The following is a 21,675-nucleotide window of genomic DNA, read 5'->3' on the forward strand; positions in this document are numbered from 1 at the left end:
TGAGTGGGAAAAGCTGTGACCAAAGGAGTTCAAAGGTGAGATCAAGGGTCCAAGAAAGACCTTTTCTATTTGGAAAAGCCTAAAAATTGTTTTAAAAAAAAAAAGAAGAAAAGTAACATGAGAATCAGGATGCACATTCACTGAAAGCAGGATGAAAACTGGTTATTGACACTGGCTTTGAGGGAGGGGTTCAAAGTAGGTTTATTTTCAAAGTACATGTACAAAGTACTACCCTAAGATTCATGTACAAAGTACTACCATAAGATTCATTTTCTTATGGGCATTCATAGTAAGTACCAAGAAACAGAAAAAATAATAGTCATAATAACTAAGCAATAAAGCAGACCACAGTATGTGTGCTTGCAACATTGTGTGTCCGACAGAGTGATCAGCAGCACTGGGGCTCCACAGGGGACTGTCTTGTCTCCCTTTCTCTTCACCATTTACACCTCGGACTTCAACTACTGCACAGGGTCGTCATCTTCAGAAGTTTTCGGATGACTCTGTCATAGTTGGATGCATCAGCAAGGGAGATGAGGCTGAGTACAGGGCTACGGTAGGAAACTTTGTCACATGGTGTGAGCAGAATTATCTGCAGCTTAATGTGAAAAAGACTAAGGAGCTGGTGGTGGACCTGAGGAGAGCTAAGGTACCAGTGACCCCTGTTTCCATCCAGGGGGTCAGTGTGGACATGGTGGAGGATTACAAATACCTGGGGATACGAATTGACAATAAACTGGACTGGTCAAAGAACACTGAGGCTGTCTACAAGAAGGGTCAGAGCTGTCTTTATTTCCTGAGGAGATTGAGGTCCGTTAACATCTGCCAGACGATGCTGAGGATGTTCTATGAGTTTATGGTGGCCAGTGCTATCATGTTTGCTGTTGTGTGCTGGGGCAGCAGGCTGAGGGTGGCAGACACCAACAGGATCAACAAGCTCATTCGTAAGGCCAGTGATGTTGTGGGGATGGAACTGGACTCTCTCACGGTGGTGTCTGAAAAGAGGATGCTGTCCAAGTTGCATGCTATCTTGGTCAATGTCTCCCATCCACTACATAATGTACTGGGTGGGCACAGGAGTACATTCAGCCAAAGACTCATTCCACCGAGATGCAGCACAGAGCGTCATAGGAAGTCATTCCTGCCTGTGGCCATCAAACTTTACAACTCCTCCCTTGGAGGGTCAGACACCCTGAGCCGATAGACTGGTCCTGGACATTTCATAATTTACTGGCATAACTTACATATTACTATTTAACTATTTATGGTTCTATTACTATTTATTATTGATGGTGCAACTGTAACGAAAACCAATTTCCCCCGGGATCAATAAAGTATGACTATGACTATAAATATCAAGAACGTGATTTGAAAAATCCTTGGAAGTGAGACCATAGATTGTGGGAACAGTTCAGTGTTGGGGTGAGTGATCCCCCTGGATCAAGAGCCTGTTGTTTGAGGGTTAATAACTGTTCCTGAACCTGCTAGTGTGGACCCTGAGACTCCTGTATCTCCTTCTGGGTGGCAACAGCGAGAAGAGAACATGGCCTGAATGGTGGCTATCCTTGACAATGAATGCTGCTTTCCTGCAACTGTGCTCATTGGTGGGGAGGGCTTTACCGGTGATGGACTGGGCTGTATCCACTACCTTTTGTTTGTTAAGGGGGAAGGGATTCTGAGGGAGATGGGGAGCAGAGGATCAAGGGTTGGGACAGTGACAGGGACTGCAAGAGTGTATGTCAGAATGAAGTGTCTTGTCCACAAAGGTGACTAGTCAGAGTATGACTAGCGGGGAGTTGGAGTAATCTGATTATGATGGAGCAGACAGCACTGAGGCAACTTTTCCAGAGGGATTTACTGGTGTAAATTTGATTAGGGTTGTTTGTGACAACACAGATTCAGTATCACCCAAAGCAAAATTTTCATCCAAGTAACTGTGATTATTCTATCCTGGCCCTTCTTTCACAGTTTGCTATGTTTCATCTCTCTGTTTGAAAAAGCAAGGGTGACAGCACACAGGAACAAAGTAAGTGCAGTAGCTGACATCCCATACTCTGCTTTTGATCATTCTGCATTTTGTCATGAAGCTTAGCGGACAGGTCACTTAATATTGAGAAGTGCTGGATCCTGATCTCTCCAGCAAGTCAACAACCCAGTACCAACAAAAGCACCTCCAGGTCTCAGGTAGAAGGAGACTGTTCAGTACTTCAGCGATCAACTGTACATGGAATAATAGATATTAACAGCATTCCCAAAAAATGGGTTTCTTCACTGTTCAGCAGAGCAATCGTGAAAGATTGTATTCAGCGACCAGATTAAAGGTGATTGACAAAAGAACCAGAAGTGATACAATTTCAAGTTCAAGTTTATTGTCATCTGACTGCACGTATATACAACCAAATGAAACAATACTCCACCAAACCATGTTGCACATAGAGCACTTTAAACAAAATATTACCACAAATAAGATAATAAAATATAATTTGAAGTACATGTAGTCCGCAGCACAGTAAAGAGTGAACAGAAGACAGTGCAATAAATTGTTAACAGCTTGCTGTCGTAGTGATAAGACTTCAGTGATAGCAGGGTATTCATTAGTCTCGCAGCTGTTACCCAGTCTGGCAGTCTAATCTTGATGCTCCTGTACCTTCTTCCTGATGCTAGTGGGTCAAAGAGATTGTGTGGTGGGTGGTAAGGATTTTCAGCAATGCTTTGAGCTCTTTGTATACAACACTCCTGATAAGTGTCGCAAATGGGGGAGAGACCCCGGTGATCCTCTCAGTGGTTTTCACTATCCTCTGTCGGGTCTTGCGGTCTGATGCCTTACAGCTTCTATACCACACAATGCTGCAGCCAGACAGGACACTCTTGACGGTGTCCTGCAGGAAGCTGTTAGCATGGGGGCCTCGAATGCTTTACTCTTCTCAGAAAGTGTATGTGCACCCCAAGGAACTTCGTGCTTTTCACTTTCTCCATGGCAGAGCCATTGGTGTGCAATGGCACTGAATGGCATTGTGTGGTATGGGAGCTGCAAGGAATCAGACTGTGCCTTCCTGAAGTCCACAATGATCTCTTTTGTCTTGTCTAAGTGGTGGCTCGGGTTGCTGTTCTCACACAACTTCACAAGCCTCTCTATCTCCTCTCTGTATGCTGACTCTTCCAGTCCTTAAAAGACAACAAAGCTCTTGTTCGCTGACTCTTTCTGATCTGTTTTGCAGGCTGCATCTCCTAGCAAAGTCGCTCTTGGAATTTACTGTGGTTTGATAGCTCTCCTTTTTACTGTGATAAAGACGATTAATTATCGACTTCACCTTATGTTTGAAGATGGAGAAATAATACATCAGAGTACCCAGGCTACATCTTTCACAAAGGTTAAGACTGGATCTGGAGGACAGCACAATGATGAATCAGAATTGATGCTTTCTGTTAGTCCTGGGTAAGTGAATAACAATATCTAACCAACCTTAATGAAATGTACATGGAAATGCTCTTGTACCTACAAGATTATGAATAATCTTAATTTTGTTTTGTAGCATCAGCTGTGCCTCAGTGGTAACACCTCTGCTTCTGCTCAGAAGGTTGTGGTTTTAAGGACCTCTCCAGGGCTTTGACAACACAATCCTCACATCCACACTTGTAGTATCTTCGGAGGGAAATAAATAGTCAATGTTTTGGACCGACACCTTTCATTGGATGAAGGGTCTTGGCTCAAATTGTCAACTGTTCATTCCCCTCCATAGATGCGCCCTAACATGCTATGTAACATGCGTACTCTGATAATAAATTTTACTTTGACTTTGCACTGAATGGTGTTCATTTAACTTTTCCACAACTTTATCCATTTTTTTAAGAATGTACTAAGTTTCAGAAGTATGGATTGTTACCACTGAGAAGGTTATGAATTCTATTCCAGAGATTGGAACACAAAAGTGATTCTGACACTCCAGCATATGAATAAGGGAAAAAAACACATATAATTGGAGATGTTTTTATGAAAGCTGCTAAACAGGCCCTGTTATGTATGCGTGGAGTGAGAATGACAGCAGAGTAATGTAATTAAATGTTTTTACTGATTCATGTGAGCAACGGTACACACAGGGCAACATAGTGTTGGAATGGGCCCGCAGAGACAAGGATCATGCACACTTGAAAGCCTGTGCAAAAAGAGAGAGCCCTGCACGTGTAGAAGGCCCAAACAACGCTGCACAATCAGTCGGCGCAAATGCACTTACCACATTCTCGCAATGTGGTTCAGGCACCATCAGCCTTCTCGGGTAGATTGTGTCCTGAATAGGAGCATGGTGCCCTGGGCAATGTTTATCAAAACTATAGCCTCAATGACTATCATCCAGTAGCACTTACATCCATTGTGAGGAAGTGCTTTGAGAGGTTGGTGATGGAGCACATCAACTCTTGCCTGAGGAACAACTTAGATCCGCTCCAATTTGCATTCTGTTGCAACAGGTCAACAGAAGATACCATTTCATTGGATCTTCACTCAACCCTTTTAGAACATCTGGACAGTGAAGATGCTTACATCAGGATGCTTTTCATTGACGGCAGCTCTATATTCAACACAATCATACTCAAAACTAATCAATAGGCTTCAATACCTTCTTGTGTAACTGGATCCTCAATTTCTTCACTTGCAGATCCCAGTCATCATTTGTCTGCCTCTGTTGTGTGTGGTTTTTCATTGATTCTATTATGTTTCTTTGTATTTACAGTGAATGCCCACAAGAAAATGAAGCTCAGGGTAGTATATGTTGACAAATATGGAGATTATATGGTTGTTATCACATTGTGGTTTGTAGGAATTTGCAAATTGGCTGCTGTTTTTCCTGCACTAAATCAGTGACTGTGCTTCAAAAACGGACTTCATAGGCTCTAAATTATTTGGGAAAACCAGAGACTGAACAGTGCTACTAAAATGCAGCCTTTTATTTCCTTTGAATCTGCTTCTGGTAATTCATTTTTCAGTGCATTCCTGATCATTAGAACTTGTCAATATGAACTACACTGCCAACCAAGGGCTTGATCAGGAAGGATCACACGCAATGTTTTAGGAACAGATTCTTCCCCACCACTTCAGATTTCTGAATCGACAATGACCCATGTACACTACCTCACTACTTTTTTTATTTTCCTTTGCATTCTTTTTTACTACATATTTGATTTAGTATGTGTGTGTTTTTATATAAATACATTAAAAATGTGTGTGTGTATATACAGTGGCATGCAAAAGCTTGGGCACCCCGGTCAAAATTTCTGTTACTGTGAATAGTTAAGTGAGTAGAAGATGAACTGATCTTCAAAGTCATAAAGTTAAAGATGACACATTCTTTTCAACACTTAAGCAAGATTAGTGTATTATTTTTGCTTTATACAATTTTAGAGTGGAAAAAAAGGAAAGGAGCACCATGCAAAAGTTTGGGCACCCCAAGAGATTTGAGCTCTTAGATAACTTTTACCAAGGTCTCAGACCTTAATTAGCTTGTTAGGGCTATGGCTTGTTCACAATCATCATTAGGAAAGGCCAGATGGTGCAAATTTCAAAGCTTTATAAATACCCTGACTCCTCAAACCTTGTCCCAACAATCAGCAGCCATGGGCTCCTCTAAGCAGCTGCCTGGCACTGAGAAAATTAAAATAAATGATGCCCACAAAGCTGGAGAAGGCTATAAAAAGATAGCAAAGCATTTTCAGCTAGCCCTTTCCTCAGTTCGTATTGTAATTAAGAAATGGCAGTTAACAGGAACGGTGGAGGTCAAGCTGAGGTCTGGAAGACCAAGAAAACTTTCCGAGAGAACTCCTCATAAGCTTGCTAGAAAGGCAAATCAGAATCCCCGTTTGACTGCAAAAGACCTTCAGGAAGATTTAGCAGACTCTGGAGTGGTGGTGCACTGTTCTACTGTGCAGTGACACCTGCACAAATATGACCTTCATGAAAGAGTCATCAGAAGAAAACCTTTCCTGCGTCCTCGCCACAAAATTCAGCATCAAAAGTTTGCAAAGGAACATCTAAACAAGTCCGGTGGACTGATGAAGTTAAAGTAGAACTTTTTGGCCACAATGAGCAAAGGTATGTTTGGAGAAAAAAGGGTGGAGAATTTCATGAAAAGAACACCTCTCCAACTGTTAAGCAGAGGGGTGGATCGATCATGCTTTGGGCTTGTGTTGCAGCCAGTGGCATGGGGAACATCTCACTGGTAGAGGGAAGAATGAATTCAATTAAATACCAGCAAATTTTGGAAGCAAACATGACACCATCTGTGAAAAAGGCTGAAGATGAAAAGAGGATGGCTTCTACAACAGAATAATGATCCTAAACACACCTCAAAATCCACAATGGACCTCAAGAGGCTCAAGCTGAAGGTTTTGCCATGGCCCTCACAGTCCCCCAACCTAAACATCATCGAAAATCTGTGGATAGACCTCAAAGAGCAGTGCATGCAAGACAGCCCAAGAATCTCACAGAACTAGAAGGCTTTTGCAAGGAAGAATGGGTGAAAATCCCCCAAACAAGAACTGAAAGACTCTTAGACTCTGCAAGCTGTGATACTTGCCAAAAGGGACGTTACTAAGTACTGCCATGCAGGGTGCCCAAACTTTTGCTTTGGGCCCTTTTCCTTTTTTGTTATTTTGAAACTGTAAAAGGTAGAAATAAAAAAAGTAATCTTAAAATATTAAAGAAATGTGTCATCTTTAACTCGATGCCTTTTGGAAATCAGGTCATCTTTTACTTGCTTAGCTATTCACAGTAACAGAAATTTTGACTAGGGGTGCCCAAACTTTTGCATGCCACTGTATGTGTATATGTTTTTTTAAAAGTTAAGTGTGGCAATATACTAATGCCACAAAAAAAAAAGTCAGGACATATGCCAGTGATGTTAATCTTGATTCTGACTACAGTGAAGGGTTCTTCAGCCACTGGAGAAGGAGGGTCCTGGTTGGGTGAAGAAGCCCCTCAATTATAGCAGTAGTATACCACCTCGGGTCCACGTGTGGCTGCAGCATGGAAAGCAATGACTATGAATGTAAAGAATGAAAAGGCGTTGCACTATTTATTCTTGTAATTTTAAAAGTTATGGATAAAATTTATTTTGTTTTAAAAAAAAAATCACACTGCCATCACAATTCAGTACAAGTGTCTTCCTATATTGTGAAGAGCTGTTGAGATCTATGGAAGTTCAGAGTAAATTTATATCAAAGTACAATACTGTACAAGAGTCTTCGGCACACATATACATAGCTAAGACTTTTGTACAGTAGTCTGTTTGTCAGGGTGGAGCACCACAGATTGAGTGCAGGAGAAGTGGCAGAGAAGGAGTGCTGGGGCGGGGTGGTGGCATGAGCACAGACTCACCCAGCCCTGAGACACCAGGCAAGGTCATTTGATTCAAAACGATTAGTTTGTCTCTGGCACTTCTTGCTCCTTCCTCTCTCCCTTCCCTTTGATACACCTCTCCCTATACCCTTCTCACTCTCAGTCCACAATATCGACCCATATCAGAATCACATGTCATGAAATTTGTTGGTTTTTGTGTGATAGCACTACAGTAGAATACATAAAATTACTACAGAATTGTGCAAAAATCTTAGGCAACCTAGCTATGCACGTAAGACTTTTGTACAGTACTGTACCTATGTCATCCTGAGATTCATTTGCTTGCAGACTTCTGTTGCAGTAAGTACAAAGAAGTAGAGTAAAATCAATGAAAAACCGCACACAACAAAGAGAGACAAACAACCAATGTGCAAAAGATAACAATCTGTGAAAATACAAAAAGCAAACACAAACAAAATGTGGTGAATTCTGGTTAATTGGGACACATTGGGACCAGTACGTTTTGGCCCAATTAGCTGAAGTTTCATGGAAATAGTTAATGTGATGTAAAAAAAGACAATCTACCATTTAACTGAGTAACAAATTATCTATTTAAATGATATATAGAGTAAATTAGAATACCATCAATTGCAATACAGTACTATAAAACTGGTTCATAATAGTAATTGATGGTGTAATTTATCCAATGTACAGTGGCATGTTCTTCTGATTGTAAATGCACAAAATCAGTGCAGACATCTAGTGTAGATAATGGACTGCCTTCATACAATGCTATCAATGATTGCATCCTGCAAATCTTCATTTTCATTGTCACATTCAAGATGATTGTTGATACCTTCAAATTCTTTGTAGTCCCTAACTTGTTGAAATAGTGAAATCACTTAATTTTCATTCCAGGCTGTTTCTGTCATCTCCAAGTCTGAATGTTGGAAACTGCAATGAACAAAATGGTTCTGAGTTGTCTTACTGCTCATTTCTCATCAACTATCAAAAATCACTGCTTTTTGAACAGAAGCACATGCAATTGACACTATTTTAAAAACTGTAGTGTCTAACGTCCACACAGTGCATGTATCTGATGCTAGCTAGTTAGAAACTGTTTGATCGCAGTCTTCTGCCCCAATTATGCAGCATAGTGTCCCAAATAAATGAAAGGAATCCCAGCTATTTTCACAATTAGTTTTTGTTCTTTAATAGTTGTCCGAAATAAGTGGCTGCCCTGATTAACTGATTGCCCAATTAACCGGATCCACTGCAATAATAATAAATAAATAATATCGAGGACGTGAGTTGAAGTGACCTTGAAAATGAATCCATAGGTTGTGGGATCAGTCTGGGATTCATGAAGTTCTCCCCTCTGGTTCAAGAGCCTGATGGTTGAGGGGTAATAACTGTTCCTGAACCTGTTGGTGTGGGACCTAAGGGTCCCATACCTCCTTCCTGATGGCAGTAGCAAGAAGAGAACATGGCCTGGGATGGTGGGGGTCCTTGATGACTGTTGCTTTCCTGCGACAGTCGGTATGCTCAGTGGTGGGGAGGGCTTTACCCATGATGGACTGGGCTATATCCACCACTTTTAAATACTGTCAAAACCCTAGCTTGTGCTGTCACAATTCCTGCTGCTAATTGTTTTGATGTGTGACTGCCGTTTGTGGCATTTTCTTTATGACTGATGTCTTGCTGAAGTCGCAGGTATCATGTGCAAGATATCCAACTGACTGAATTCAGTAAGGATAAGTCAACACCACCAGTCCTCCACAGCTCTTGGCAGTCCATGCTTGATCCTGCAGTCAGTGATGATTCGGTAAGTGTTGTTATGGGTCAATACAGATTGTAAAACTAATTGCTTTGCCGCATACAACTGCAATGAATTTTATGCTGACATATTTTCATGCAATATCACCGGACAACAGTCCTCAGGAATTGTTTTTGTTTATGATAGGCCACGAAGCTGAATGCAAATATAATTTCAGACTACTTGTATCACCTAGCAATTTGGCGAAACAAGAAATTAACTTTTATTGAATATAATGTGTTTAATTGTATATTGTGCTAATGCTTTGCAATAGGCCAACTAAGCTAAAAATATTTTGTTGATGATTTTCATTTGTACTCAGTGTCTGAGGTTTCTCACTGAAGTGTCCAACAATAATCATCCAGCATTGATGGATTCCAGTTGCCCTGATGCCATTTCTCCATGACCGCAATGTCCTGGTGAAATCTTTTACTATGAACAGCACCAAGCTTTGCCGGGAAGAAGTCTAAGTGGGAATGCAGAAAGTGACTCTTTAGTGACATGTTCATGGTTTTATATGCTTCAAGCATGTTGTCAACCAGCTGCACCTAGTTCGGTGCTCTGTAGTTGCTAAGAAAACTTTCAACAACATCCTTGCAACACACATCAAAGTTGCTGGTGAACGCAGCAGGCCAGGCAGCATCTCTAGGAAGAGAGACAGTCAACGTTTCAGGCAGAGACCCTTCGTCAGGACTAACTGAAGAAAGAGCTAGTAAGAGATTTAAAAGTGGGAGGGGGAGGGGGAGATCCAAAATGATAGGAGAAGACAGGAGGGGGAGGGATGGAGCCAAGAGCTGGACAGATGATTGGCAAAAGGGATATGAGAGGATCATGGGACAGGAGGCCCAGGGAGAAGGAAAGGAGGGGGGGAACCCAGAGGGATGGGCAAGGGGTATAGTCAGAGGGACAGAGGGAGAAAAAGGAGAGCGAGAGAAAGAATGTGTGTATATAAATAATGGATGGGGTACGAGGGGGAGGTGGGGCATTAGCGGAAATTAGAAAAGTCAATGTTAATGCCATCAGGTTGGAGGCTACCCAGATGGAATATAAGGTGTTGTTCCTCCAACCTGAGTGTGGCTTCATCTTTACAGTAGAGGAGGCCATGGATAGACATGTCAGAATGGGAATGGGATGTGGAATTAAAATGTGTGGCCACTGGGAGATCCTGCTTTCTCTGGCGGACAGAGCGTAGGTGTTCAGCAAAGCGGTCTCCCAGTCTGCGTCGGGTCTTGCCAATATATAGAAGGCTGCATCGGGAGCACCGGACGCAGTATATCACCCCAGCCGACTCACAGGTGAGGTGTCGCCTCACCTGGAAGGACTGTCTGGGGCCCTGAATGGTGGTGAGGGAGGAAGTGTAAGGGCATGTGTAGTACTTGTTCCACTTACAAGGATAAGTGCCAGGAGGGAGATCAGTGGGAAGGGATGGGGGGAGCGAATGGACAAGGGAGTCGCGTAGGGAGTGATCCTTGCGGAAAGCAGAGGGGGGGAGGGAAAGATGTGCTTAGTGATGGGATCCCGTTGGAGGTGGCGGAAGTTATGGAGAATAATATGTTGCACCCGGAGGCTGGTGGGGTGGTAGGTGAAGACGAGGGGAACCCTATTCCTAGTGGGGTGGCAGGAGGATGGAGTGAGAGCAGATGTGCGTGAAATGGGGGAGATGCGTTTGAGAGCAGAGTTGATAGTGGAGGAAAGGAAGCCCCTTTCTTTAAAAAAGGAAGACATCTCCCTCGTCCTGGAATGAAAAGCCTCATCCTGAGAGCAGATGCGGCGGAGACGGGGGAATTGCGAGAAGGGGATGGCATTTTTGCAAGAGACAGGGTGAGAAGAGGAATAGTCCAGATAGCTGTGAGAGTTGGTAGGCTTATAGTAGACATCAGTAGATAAGCTGTCACCAGAGACAGAGACAGAAAGATCTAGAAAGGGGAGGGAGGTGTCGGAAATGGACCAGGTAAACTTGAGGGCAGGGTGAAAGTTGGAGGCAAAGTTAATAAAGTCAACGAGCTCAGCATGCGTGCAGAAAGCAGCGCCAATGCAGTCGTCAGTGTAGCGAAGGAAAAGTGGGGGACAGATACCAGAATAGGTATGGAACATAGATTGTTCCACAAAGCCAACAAAAAGGCAGGCATAGCTCGGACCCATGCGGGTGCCCATAGCTACACCTTTAGTTTGGAGGAAGTGGGAGGAGCCAAATGAGAAATTATTAAGAATAAGGACTAATTCCGCTAGACGGAGCGGAGTGGTGGTAGAGGGGAACTGATTAGGTCTGGAATCCAAAAAGAAGCGGAGAGCTTTGAGACCTTCCTGATGGGGGATGGAAGTATATAGGGACTGGACATCCATGGTGAAAATAAAGCTGTGGGGGCCGGGGAACTTGAAATCATCGAAAAGTTTAAGAGCATGAGAAGTGTCATGAACATAGGTAGGAAGGGATTGAACAAGGGGGGATAAAACCGTGTCGAGGTATGCAGAACCGAGTTTGGTGGGGCAGGAGCAAGCTGAGACAATAGGTCGGCCAGGACAGGCAGGTTTGTGGATCTTGGGTAGGAGGTAGAAACAGGAAGTGCGAGGTGTGGAACTATAAAGTTGGTAGCAGTGGATGGGAGATTCCCTGAGCGGATAAAGTGGGTAATGGTGTGAAAGACAATGGCCTGGTGCTCCTTAGTGGGGTCATGATCGAGGGGTAAATAAGAGGAGGTATCTCCAACTTTCACCCTGCCCTCAAGTTTACCTGGTCCATTTCCGACACCTCCCTTCCCTTTCTAGATCTTTCTGTCTCTGGAGACAGCTTATCTACTCATGTCTACTATAAGTCTACTGACTCTCACAGCTATCTGGACTATTCCTCTTCTCACCCTGTCTCTTGCAAAAATGCCATCCCCTTCTCGCAATTCTTCCGTCTCCGCCGCATCTGCTCTCAGGATGAGGCTTTTCATTCCAGGACGAGGGAGATGTCTTCCTTTTTTAAAGCAAGGGGCTTCCCTTCCTCCACCATCAACTCTACTCTCAAACGCATCTCCCCCATTTCACGCACATCTGCTCTCACTCCATCCTCCCGCCACCCCACTAGGAATAGGGTTCCCCAGTCCTCACCTACCACCCCACCAGCCTCCGGGTCCAACATGTTATTCTCCGTAACTTCCGCCACCTCCAACGGGATCCCACCACTAAGCACATCTTTCCCTCCCCGCCCCCTCTGCTTTCCGCAAGGATCGCTCCCTACGCGACTCCCTTGTCCATTCGTTCCCCCCCCCATCCCTCCCCACTGATCTCCCTCCTGGCACTTATCCTTGTAAGCGGAACAAGTGCTACACATGCCCTTGCACTTCCTCCCTTACCACCATTCAGGGCCCCAGACAGTCCTTCCAGGTGAGGCAACACTTCACCTGTGAGATGGCTGGGGTGATATACTGCGTCCGGTGCTCTCGATGTGGCCTTCTATATATTGGCGAGACCCAACGCAGACTGGGAGATCGTTTTGCTGAACACCTATGCTCTGTCCGCCAGAGAAAGCAGGATCTCCCAGTGGCCACACATTTTAATTCCACATCCCATTCCCATTCTGATATGTCTATCCACGGCTTCCTCTACTGTAAAGATGAAGCCACACTCAGGTTGGAGGAATAACATCTTATATTCTGTCTGGGTAGCCTCCAACCTGATGGCATGAACATTGACTTCTCTAACTTCCGCTAATGCCCCACCTCCCCCTCGTACCCCATCTGTTATTTATTTTTATACATACATCCTTTCTCCCACTCCTTCTTCTCCCTCTGTCCCTCTGACTATACCCCTCGCCCATCCTCTGGGTTCCCCCCCTCCCCCTTTTCCTTCTCCCCAGACCTCCTGTCCCATGATCCTCTCATATCCCCTTTGCCAATCACCTGTCCAGTTGTTGGCTCCATCCCTCCCCCTCCTGTCTTCTCCTATCATTTTGGATCTCCCCCTCCCCCTCCCACTTTCAAATCTCTTACTAGCTCTTTCTTCAGTTAGTCCTGATGAAGGGTCTCGGCCTGAAACGTCGACTGTACCTCTTCCAAGAGATGCTGCCTGGCCTGCTGCGTTCACCAGCAACTTTGATGTGTGTTGCTTGAATTTCCAGTATCTGCAGAATTCCTTGTGTTTGCGTTTTTAAAAACAACATCCTTGAATGCCTTCCATGCGATTTTCTCTGATCCCAATAGAAGTTCTTGGAATTGCCTATCATTGATGACTGGTTTGATTTGTGGACCAACAAAAATGCCTTCCTTAATCTTGGCGTCAGTTATTCTGACTTGAATTAAGAATTGAAATAGCGAATATAGGCAATTTCAGAGAAATGGCATGTGATAGGGAAATTTCATGCGATTTTCATGATTAGCTGTTCTAAATCCACAAGATTCACCCAAAAATATTCAGGAAACAAAATCTTTGTTGTCCAGTGTAGTTGCTTGCTGTACTTTCATCTTGCTTAACCCTGGCGCTCATCATTTGCATGAACTATTCACAGAATCAGTCACAGCTCAGTGTGTGCCTTCGAGTCAGAATGTTGTTGATTCACGTCCAACTCTGGACAGCTGAACACATAATCCATACTGACATTCCTGAGAAGTGCTGCACTGTTGGAGGCGACATCTTTCAAAAAAGACATTAACCTGAGGTCTCATCTGTCCTTAGTTGGATTTTTTAAAAATCCCTACTATCGTTCAAAGTAGAACAGGGGAATTATCCTTGCTGGCTAATATCTATCCTTCAACCTATATTCAAACAAATCATATTGCCATTATAGAATTTCTCTTTGATATATGTATTGTGGCTGCATATTATCTGTATTGCTATGGTGACTATATTTCAAATGTACGTGCATCTGTCGATTTCAGATTTTAAAAATTGCATTAATTTCTGTTTGCAGAAAGGTGTTCTAAATTTTGGTGTTTCCTAATTTCACTTTTGAACATCAGAAGTAGTTTCTCTCTACCTATCCTGTTTGTACTTGTCACCTATGATATTTTACTTCTCTAAGTACTTGGGCTCCAGGCTCTTTCAAAATCTGCAATTTATAACTGCTCATCATTCAGAACATTTTACTTCTATTCTTTTTAGACTGATTTGACTCCACAGAATCCTGTTGCTGCAGTTCATATCATAATATTTTCAATATCGTCCTCTCCTCAGGTCAGATATTATAACTTACCAAACTCATTTGCTGAATTCCATCAAAGTTCATTGCAAGTATGTATGAATATTCAAGATTAATTAGTGAAATGTGTTGTTTCCATTGACAACCAACACAGTCTGAGAATGTTCTGAGAGCAGCCCACCAGTGTCACCATAGTTGTGGCCCCAACATTACATGCCCACAATATTCAGCAGAACAACACGGAGCTAACAGACAACAAGACAGACACAACAACGCTAAATAAACTCCTTCTTTTCCCCTCTTTTCAGCCCCCACCAACTTCGGTCCTTAACAACAGGGATTGCCGTTGTTTGTCCTCAGTGCCTGCCGATCCCCTGTCCTTAGGGATCGCTGTTAATGCTTTGACAGGAGTTGTTTGTTCTGTAGTACTGATGATGCAGTAAATATTTTAAGTAGTCTTCAATTTAGCACAACCTTCATTTATGCAGATGATGTTTTGAGAATGAGTTTAGAGGAAGTTTATGTCCAATTCAAGCAAGAACACCTTTCTTAGACTCATTTAAAAGATTTGCACTAATGTCATACAGTGCTGTAATGCTTCAAATTAGCAGAGAAGCTGGACTAAGAATAAGTAAGAAGTTTGATTTATTTTTCTGATAAAAACATGATTTTCTTTGTAAACATTGGCAGATGTTTGGGTCACACTGTAAACATTCACAAAATGCTGGAGGAACTCAGCAGGTCAGACAGCATTTGTGGAGAAATAAACTCCATGTATGCTGCCCAACTTACTGAGTTCCTCCAAAATTTTGTGCCTTTTAGTCTACATTTCCAGTATCTGCAGAATCTCTTATGTTTACACTATAAACATTGTTTTTCTCAACATTTTCTCATTGTTTTACTGATATTTTTCTGTGTTCCAAATAGGATCTACCAACAAATCCAAAAGATGCAGAAGAACTCAAAGGTACATTCCCTTCTGCAGTGGTTTCTATATCTCTTTATCCTTCTCTCCTTATGCTTTATTTCAGTGGTAGAAAAATCATTGGAAACATTTCTAAGGGACAAGATTTATGGATATTTGGAAGGGCAGTAGCTGATTCATGATTGTCAGCGTGGGGGAAGTCCTTTCTCGCTAATTTCATTGAGTTTTTGGAGGTTTAACAAAGGAAATTGATGAAGGCAAAGTAGTAGATGTTGTCCATGTGGACACTTGACAATATCCTGTTTCAATGTTTTAAAAAATTCAAAGTAAATTTATTATCGAAGTATGTGCATGTTACCATACATAACTATAAGTTTCATTTCCTTGCAGACATTCACGGAAGAACAAAGAAATACAATAGAATTAATTCAAATCTATACTCAAAGTCTTTTGATAGACTGGTTAAAGCATGTTGGTTCCAAGGCAAGCTAGCTGATTCAATCTATAATTAGCTTGATAATAAGATGTGGAGGCAAGTTGTGGAAGGATGTCTTATTGTTTGGATATTTCTGTCCACTGGTGTACCACAGGAATTTGTGTTGGTTCCTTTTCAGTTTGTAATTGTATATTGAAGAGAATGATTGATGAGGGTAAGGCAGTAGACATTGTTGCCATGGACTTCAGCAAGGCCTTTGCCAAGATCCCACATAGTGGGTTAGTCTAGAACATTAGGTCACATAGGATGCAGGTGAGGTAACCACATGGATACAAATTGACTTGTGGGAAGGATATAGAAGGTGGTTGTGGAAGGTTCAAATTGGAGTCCTGTGGCTAATGGTGTTCCAAAGGGATCACTGTTGATTGTTATTCAAATCATTAATATAAATTACAGTGTTGTAATTTGGTAGTTCAGTGCACTGTGAAGAAAGTTAACTAAGGTTACAACAGGATCCAAGTGGACTGGAGAAGTAGACCAAGGCGTGGCAGATGGAATTTGACTGACAAGTGCAAACTATTGCATTTTGGTTAGTTAAACCAGGACAGGACTTGCATAGTAAATGGCGTGGTTAGGAGAGTGTTGGAGAACAGAGAGACCTAGGCGTACAAGTATATTGTTCCCTGAAAGTGGTGACACAGGTAGACAGGGTGCTAAAAAAGCTATTTGACATGCTTGGCTTTATTAGTCAGGCTACTGAGTACAAAAATTGGGATGTCATAATGCAATTATACAAGACATTGGCGAGATCACACTTGGAATATTGTATTTTTCTTTTTTTTCCATTCCTCAATCTGGCTCCCCTGCTACCCCTTCTCCTCACCTTCCCATCACCACTCTCTGGTGCTCCTCCTCCTTTCCATTCTCCCAAGGTCCACTCTTGTCTCCTATCAGATTCCTCCTCCATCAACCCTTTACCTCTTTTACCTCTCACCTCCCAGCTTTTCATCTCATCCTCGCATTTTCCCCCTCACCTGGTCTCACCTATCACCTGGCAGATTTTACTCCTTCCCCTCCCCCCTTCTTATTCTGGCTTCCCCCTTCCTTTCCAGTCCTAATGAAGGGTCTCAGTCCAAAATATCGACTGCTTATTCCTTTTCATAGATGCAGCCTGACTCGCTGAGTTCCTCCAACATATTGTGTGCAGTTCTGGTTGCCTGGCCATAGGAATTAGGATGGAAACGAAGAAATTATTTGAGGATGCGATCAGGACTGCAGGGCTTGAGTTATATGAAGAGATTGGATCGGCTGGGACTTTTTTCCTTGAATTTAGGAGGCTGAGGGTGACCTTACAGATGTACATAAGACTACAAGATGTATGGGTAAGATGAATGGTCACAGTCATTTTCCAAGGGTAGAAGAGGCTAAAGTTAGAGGATATTAAGGTGAGTGAGAAAGAAGTAAAAGGGACCTGAGAGGCAAATTTTTCACAGAGCAGCTGATGGGTACATAGCACAAGCTATCAGATGCGATACAAGTAATATTGATCTCATCATGCCAAGGCAATGTGACTTGATATTTGGATTAAGTGCCATACTAACCCTTGCAATATTTATTTCCACTGTACATACTAGAGAAAGACTTCAGAAGACTTACTGCAACTCAGGAACATAATGATACTCCAAATGAACTCCCTTGCAAAACTCCATTAACTTTAGACAAGGAAAAGAAAGGTAAGAATTCTTTCCTCTTCTGTCACTGTTGATGACTAATGTGATAGAAATTTAAGAGGGGCAGTAGAATAGCTTGTATGCGCCATTCCATCTCTTTGATGTTTGCTTGCCCTCACCATATGGCTGATAAATTTCACTCGGAATTAGAATCGGGTTATGATCACTGACATACAGCACAGTAACAGGACCTTCCAGCCCAATGAGCCTGTACCTGCCAGTTGCACCCGTGGGACAAATTAACCTGCAAACCCGTATGTCTTTGGAATGTGGGAGGAAACTGGAGCACCCAGAGCAAACCCATGGGGAGAATGTACAAATTCAAATTGAACTCAGGGCATTGGCACTGTAATAGCATTAGGCTAACCACTGCACTGCTGTGCCCCCCAAGTGAAATCTGTTGTTTTGTGGCAGCCGTACAGTACATTATATTTAAAAAAAACTATAAGTTATATAAATACATTTAAAAAAAAGAAATTAGTAGTGTAAAGAGTAAGGTAATGTTCATGGTCCATTCAGAAATCTGATGGAAGGGAAGAAACTGTTCCTGAAACATTGAGTGTATATCTTCAGGTTTCTGCACCTTCTCCCTGATGGAAGCAATGAGGAGAGAACATGTCCTGGATAGTGAGGGTCCTTAATGATGGATGTTGTGTACTTGAGGCGTTGCCAAATTAACATCACCTCCCAATTACAATAAGCCCTCAACTCTTTATAAGTGTATCCCCTTTCTGTGCTAAGTTTATCTTAAACTCCTTTTTACTGTTAAATTTATATATTAAGATTATCTTTTGTCTATCAAAATAGATTGTTTTTCTATTTAATTAGAGATAGAGCAGAGTAATAGACCTTTCCAACCTAGTGAGCCCATGCTGCTCAATTACACTCATGTATAATTAATCTACTAACCCTTGTGTCTTTGGACTGTGGGAGGAAACTGGAGCACCTGGAAGAAACCCATGTAGTCACAGGGAGAATCACAAGCTCCTTACAGACAGTGTTAAGAATTGAATCCAGTTGCAGGCACCGTAATAATGTGATGCTAACTGCTACTCTTCTGTGCCATCCTATTATGAACATGGGAATAATTATACAATTTGAAATGCAATGTGGATGCATGTGCAAATTGCTTTGTTAGATTGATCTGTTCACACGTCCGGGGTTTAAAATCATTCTGACCTAGTGTGTTAAAAATGAATTGTGTTCTCTGCAGATCACGTGCTGGACAAAACAACCCCACTGATGCCTTCCGATTCCCCAGTCTGTTTCCATCAGTCGATATCTCCAGATGTAGAACCCAGTGGACAAGGACGGTGTGAATCAGGCAACTTTGAAGAGCCGCCTTTGCTCCTTGCACCATCTGTTCTGCCAGGCCAGTCAGCTGTTGGTCCACTTATAGAAAATGCTGAGAAACCCGACTCATCTCAGATTTGTGCAGTTCCAGATGACTCCAGGACAGCTTTCACCGAGCTGAACACTATGCTCCATTTTCCAAAGCAGCAGGAGTCTGCAGGACAGTTCATAACTAAATTAAACCAGAGCCATCAATGTTCTGATGTGCTGGATACTGAATGCAACTTGATAGTGATCAACGGTGGTAACTCTGAACCGGAACCAATGTACAGCGTGAGTAGTGTTATCGGTGAAAATGTGTCCTGTGCAAAATGTGCCAGTCTCTGTAATAAAACTCAGGGGAATATTGCTGGTCAGATTGACAGCGGGGATCTACAGCCTGCAGGTGAATTGGGTACCGATCTCACAGAGCAAGAAAATCAGGAGGAATCTGAACATAAAGAACTTCCAACTAACAGCAGTTCTTTGGTGAAACCGACAGAGGACAAAGAGATGGAAGTTTACCCTGACAAGGATTCCACCACGTGTCTGATTTGCAATGTGGAGACCAGGACTAATCAAAATAATTCTACTCCTGATACTATGCCAAAAGGGCAAGAGTCTGATTTATTAGACAATCCAGTTATTGGATTGGAGCCACCCGAGGCTGTGAGAAGTGTTGACACTACTAATAATACTAACGTAAAGCCCTCATCCTTTTTATATGTTAATGTAAGTAAAGGGATTCAGGTGTCAGGAACTGATAACAAGTCCATATCAAGATCCGATCTTGTCGTCAGACCAAAGTCTTCCAGTTTTGTTAGGCAGGCGCTCTCCATTCACCAGTATGATAAGCAGAAATCACGGAAACAGATAGACGTTGGTTTGGACTCCAGCCATTGTGCTGGTAATGCAAACTGGGTCACTACAGCACTGTCCAAGGGCAACAGGAGTGAAGATGAGGACACAAATGACCATACTACTTTGAGCAGATCCTCAAGTCTGCAGTCTCATCACAATATTTCAATGGATACCTCTTCTAGTACCAATTCACGGTCTTGCTCTTCCCCAGACCACATTTATCACAACTACCAGAACCAATGTCGGCAGGGTGAGCCAAGAGCAGTGTCCGAGTCATTTTTGAAAGTCATGCATTGCCTGATGGAAAACCAAAGGCAACAGGAACAGCAAGTGGCAGCTGATGGCTCCCGGAAAGCACACATCAGGGTCTTTAATATGGACGGGGGAGCAGATGTGGTCTTCAGCAGGGCATCTGGAGGTAGTGCCAACAATCAGGGAAGGACACTAACCACCTCAAAGTCGGACCTTGAGGCCAAAGAAGGGCAGATCCCGAACGAATCAAACTTTATAGAGTTCATATCTCTGTTGGAATCGATTAATAGTTCAAGAATGAATGCAGTAAGCTGGGCAAGTGACTGTCCAGAGGAGGGCGCCATGGGTGGAGGTATGTTCTGTGCTACATTAGATGCCCTTTATCAGACAGTTGTTAAATTAATACAGCTAATATGTATTTGTTTCTTTTTTTAAATTTTATTTAGGAATACAGCTCAGTGAAGGGTGGCATGGTTGCACAGTGGTTAGCACAACATTTTACAGCACCAGCGATTTACCCACCAGTTCAGTTCCTGCCACTATATGAGGGGAGTTCGTGAGTTCTCCCCGTGACCACGTGGGTTTCCTCCAGGTGCTCCTGTTTCCTCCCACATTCCACGATGTATGATTAAGATCAGTGAGTTGTGGGCATGCTATGTTGGCGCTGGAAGCATTGCGACACTTGCAGGATACCCCCAGCACGTCCTCATACTGTTGGTCGTTGACACAAATGATGCATTTCACTGCATGTTTCAATGTACACCCATGTGACCAACTAACCGACTAACCTGTGAACCTATACGCTTTTGGAATGTACAAGGAAATGGGAGGAATTGAATCTGGGGTTCACTGGTTCTGGAATGATGTTACGCAAACTGCTATGCTACCGTGCCGCCCCATGTTATTTCCACATAGGTGTAGTGAAAGATCCATTTATATCTTATTAAAAAGTTTGCATTTGCATACAAAATCTTATTTCCTGTTTATTTTAATATTCTTTGTGTTTATGTTTCCAGTACAAATTTCTCTATTTCCATTTGTAATGAAAACTTCCTGTCCGCTTGTAATCCGACCACTAGGTGGCAGTGCATTTCTGTTACCACACCCACCCACTAAGCAATGATTAAATCTCGTTCATAAATCTTACTCAGTGACAGAATTTTTCAATGTCTGAAATAAGGATTTTACTTACATTATATAAGAAACACTTTTGTAGTAATTAAATTTGAATGGTGCTTTATTTAAGTGCATGCTTAAGAATCTATCCTTTTTATAAGGAACGGGCTTGTGTTTAATATTTTTGATTACACTTATCTGAATTCTGATGGTGCATCTGTGTATATGCTGTTCTTGAAGGTGTGACTGTTCCATACAGGAGCAGAACAACATTCTTCTGCAGCTTGTGATGGCTCCTGGTGAGTTGCTTGAAGAGCCCAAAAGAAGATTTAAAAAAAAACAGCCTTCTTCAATAGGTAAAATAGCATCTATGGAAAGGAATACAGAGTGAATGTTTCAGCCCGAGACCCTTCATCAGTCCTGAGTTCGTATATTCTCCCTATGACTGCATGGATTTCCTCCAGGTGCTCTGGTTTGCTTCTACTTTCCAAAGATGTACTCTTGGAGTTAGGGTTAGTAAGTTGTGAGCATGCTGTGTTAGCACCAGAAGTGTGCCAGTACTTGTGGGTTGCCTCACTGATTTGATTTGCTGCCCAGCAATGCATTTCACTGTTTTGATGTGATAAATAAAGCTAATGTTTGTTCATGACATGTATGAGCCTCTGTCGCCAGTCAGGGTCGACCATGGATGATGCATCCCTGTTGTCTAGATACACAAGCCTGGGCAGTACGACATGGAGAGCAAGCTGTTGCCCATGTAG

The 21,675-nt window shown here is 42.6% G+C and overlaps 2 protein-coding genes across 4 annotated transcripts in view; one reads left to right on the plus strand and one right to left on the minus strand.

The window, feature by feature from the left end:
* The window catches only part of LOC134357299 (uncharacterized), a 185,980-nt gene that overhangs the window by 42,370 nt on the left and 121,935 nt on the right, over positions 1-21,675 (minus strand). The window lies entirely within an intron of this gene.
* The window catches only part of LOC134341494 (pecanex-like protein 1), a 275,158-nt gene that overhangs the window by 6,028 nt on the left and 247,455 nt on the right, over positions 1-21,675 (plus strand). For all 3 annotated transcript variants that reach the window (XM_063039370.1, XM_063039362.1, XM_063039377.1), the window contains exons 2-6: positions 3,219-3,436; positions 9,035-9,152; positions 15,190-15,229; positions 17,258-17,356; positions 18,567-20,150. In XM_063039370.1, coding sequence (XP_062895440.1) covers positions 3,219-3,436; positions 9,035-9,152; positions 15,190-15,229; positions 17,258-17,356; positions 18,567-20,150 — 2,059 coding nt within the window. The remainder of the gene's footprint in view (positions 1-3,218; positions 3,437-9,034; positions 9,153-15,189; positions 15,230-17,257; positions 17,357-18,566; positions 20,151-21,675) is intronic.

The sequence above is a fragment of the Mobula hypostoma genome, chromosome 2, assembly GCF_963921235.1.
Source record: "Mobula hypostoma chromosome 2, sMobHyp1.1, whole genome shotgun sequence".
NCBI lineage: Eukaryota > Metazoa > Chordata > Chondrichthyes > Myliobatiformes > Myliobatidae > Mobula > Mobula hypostoma.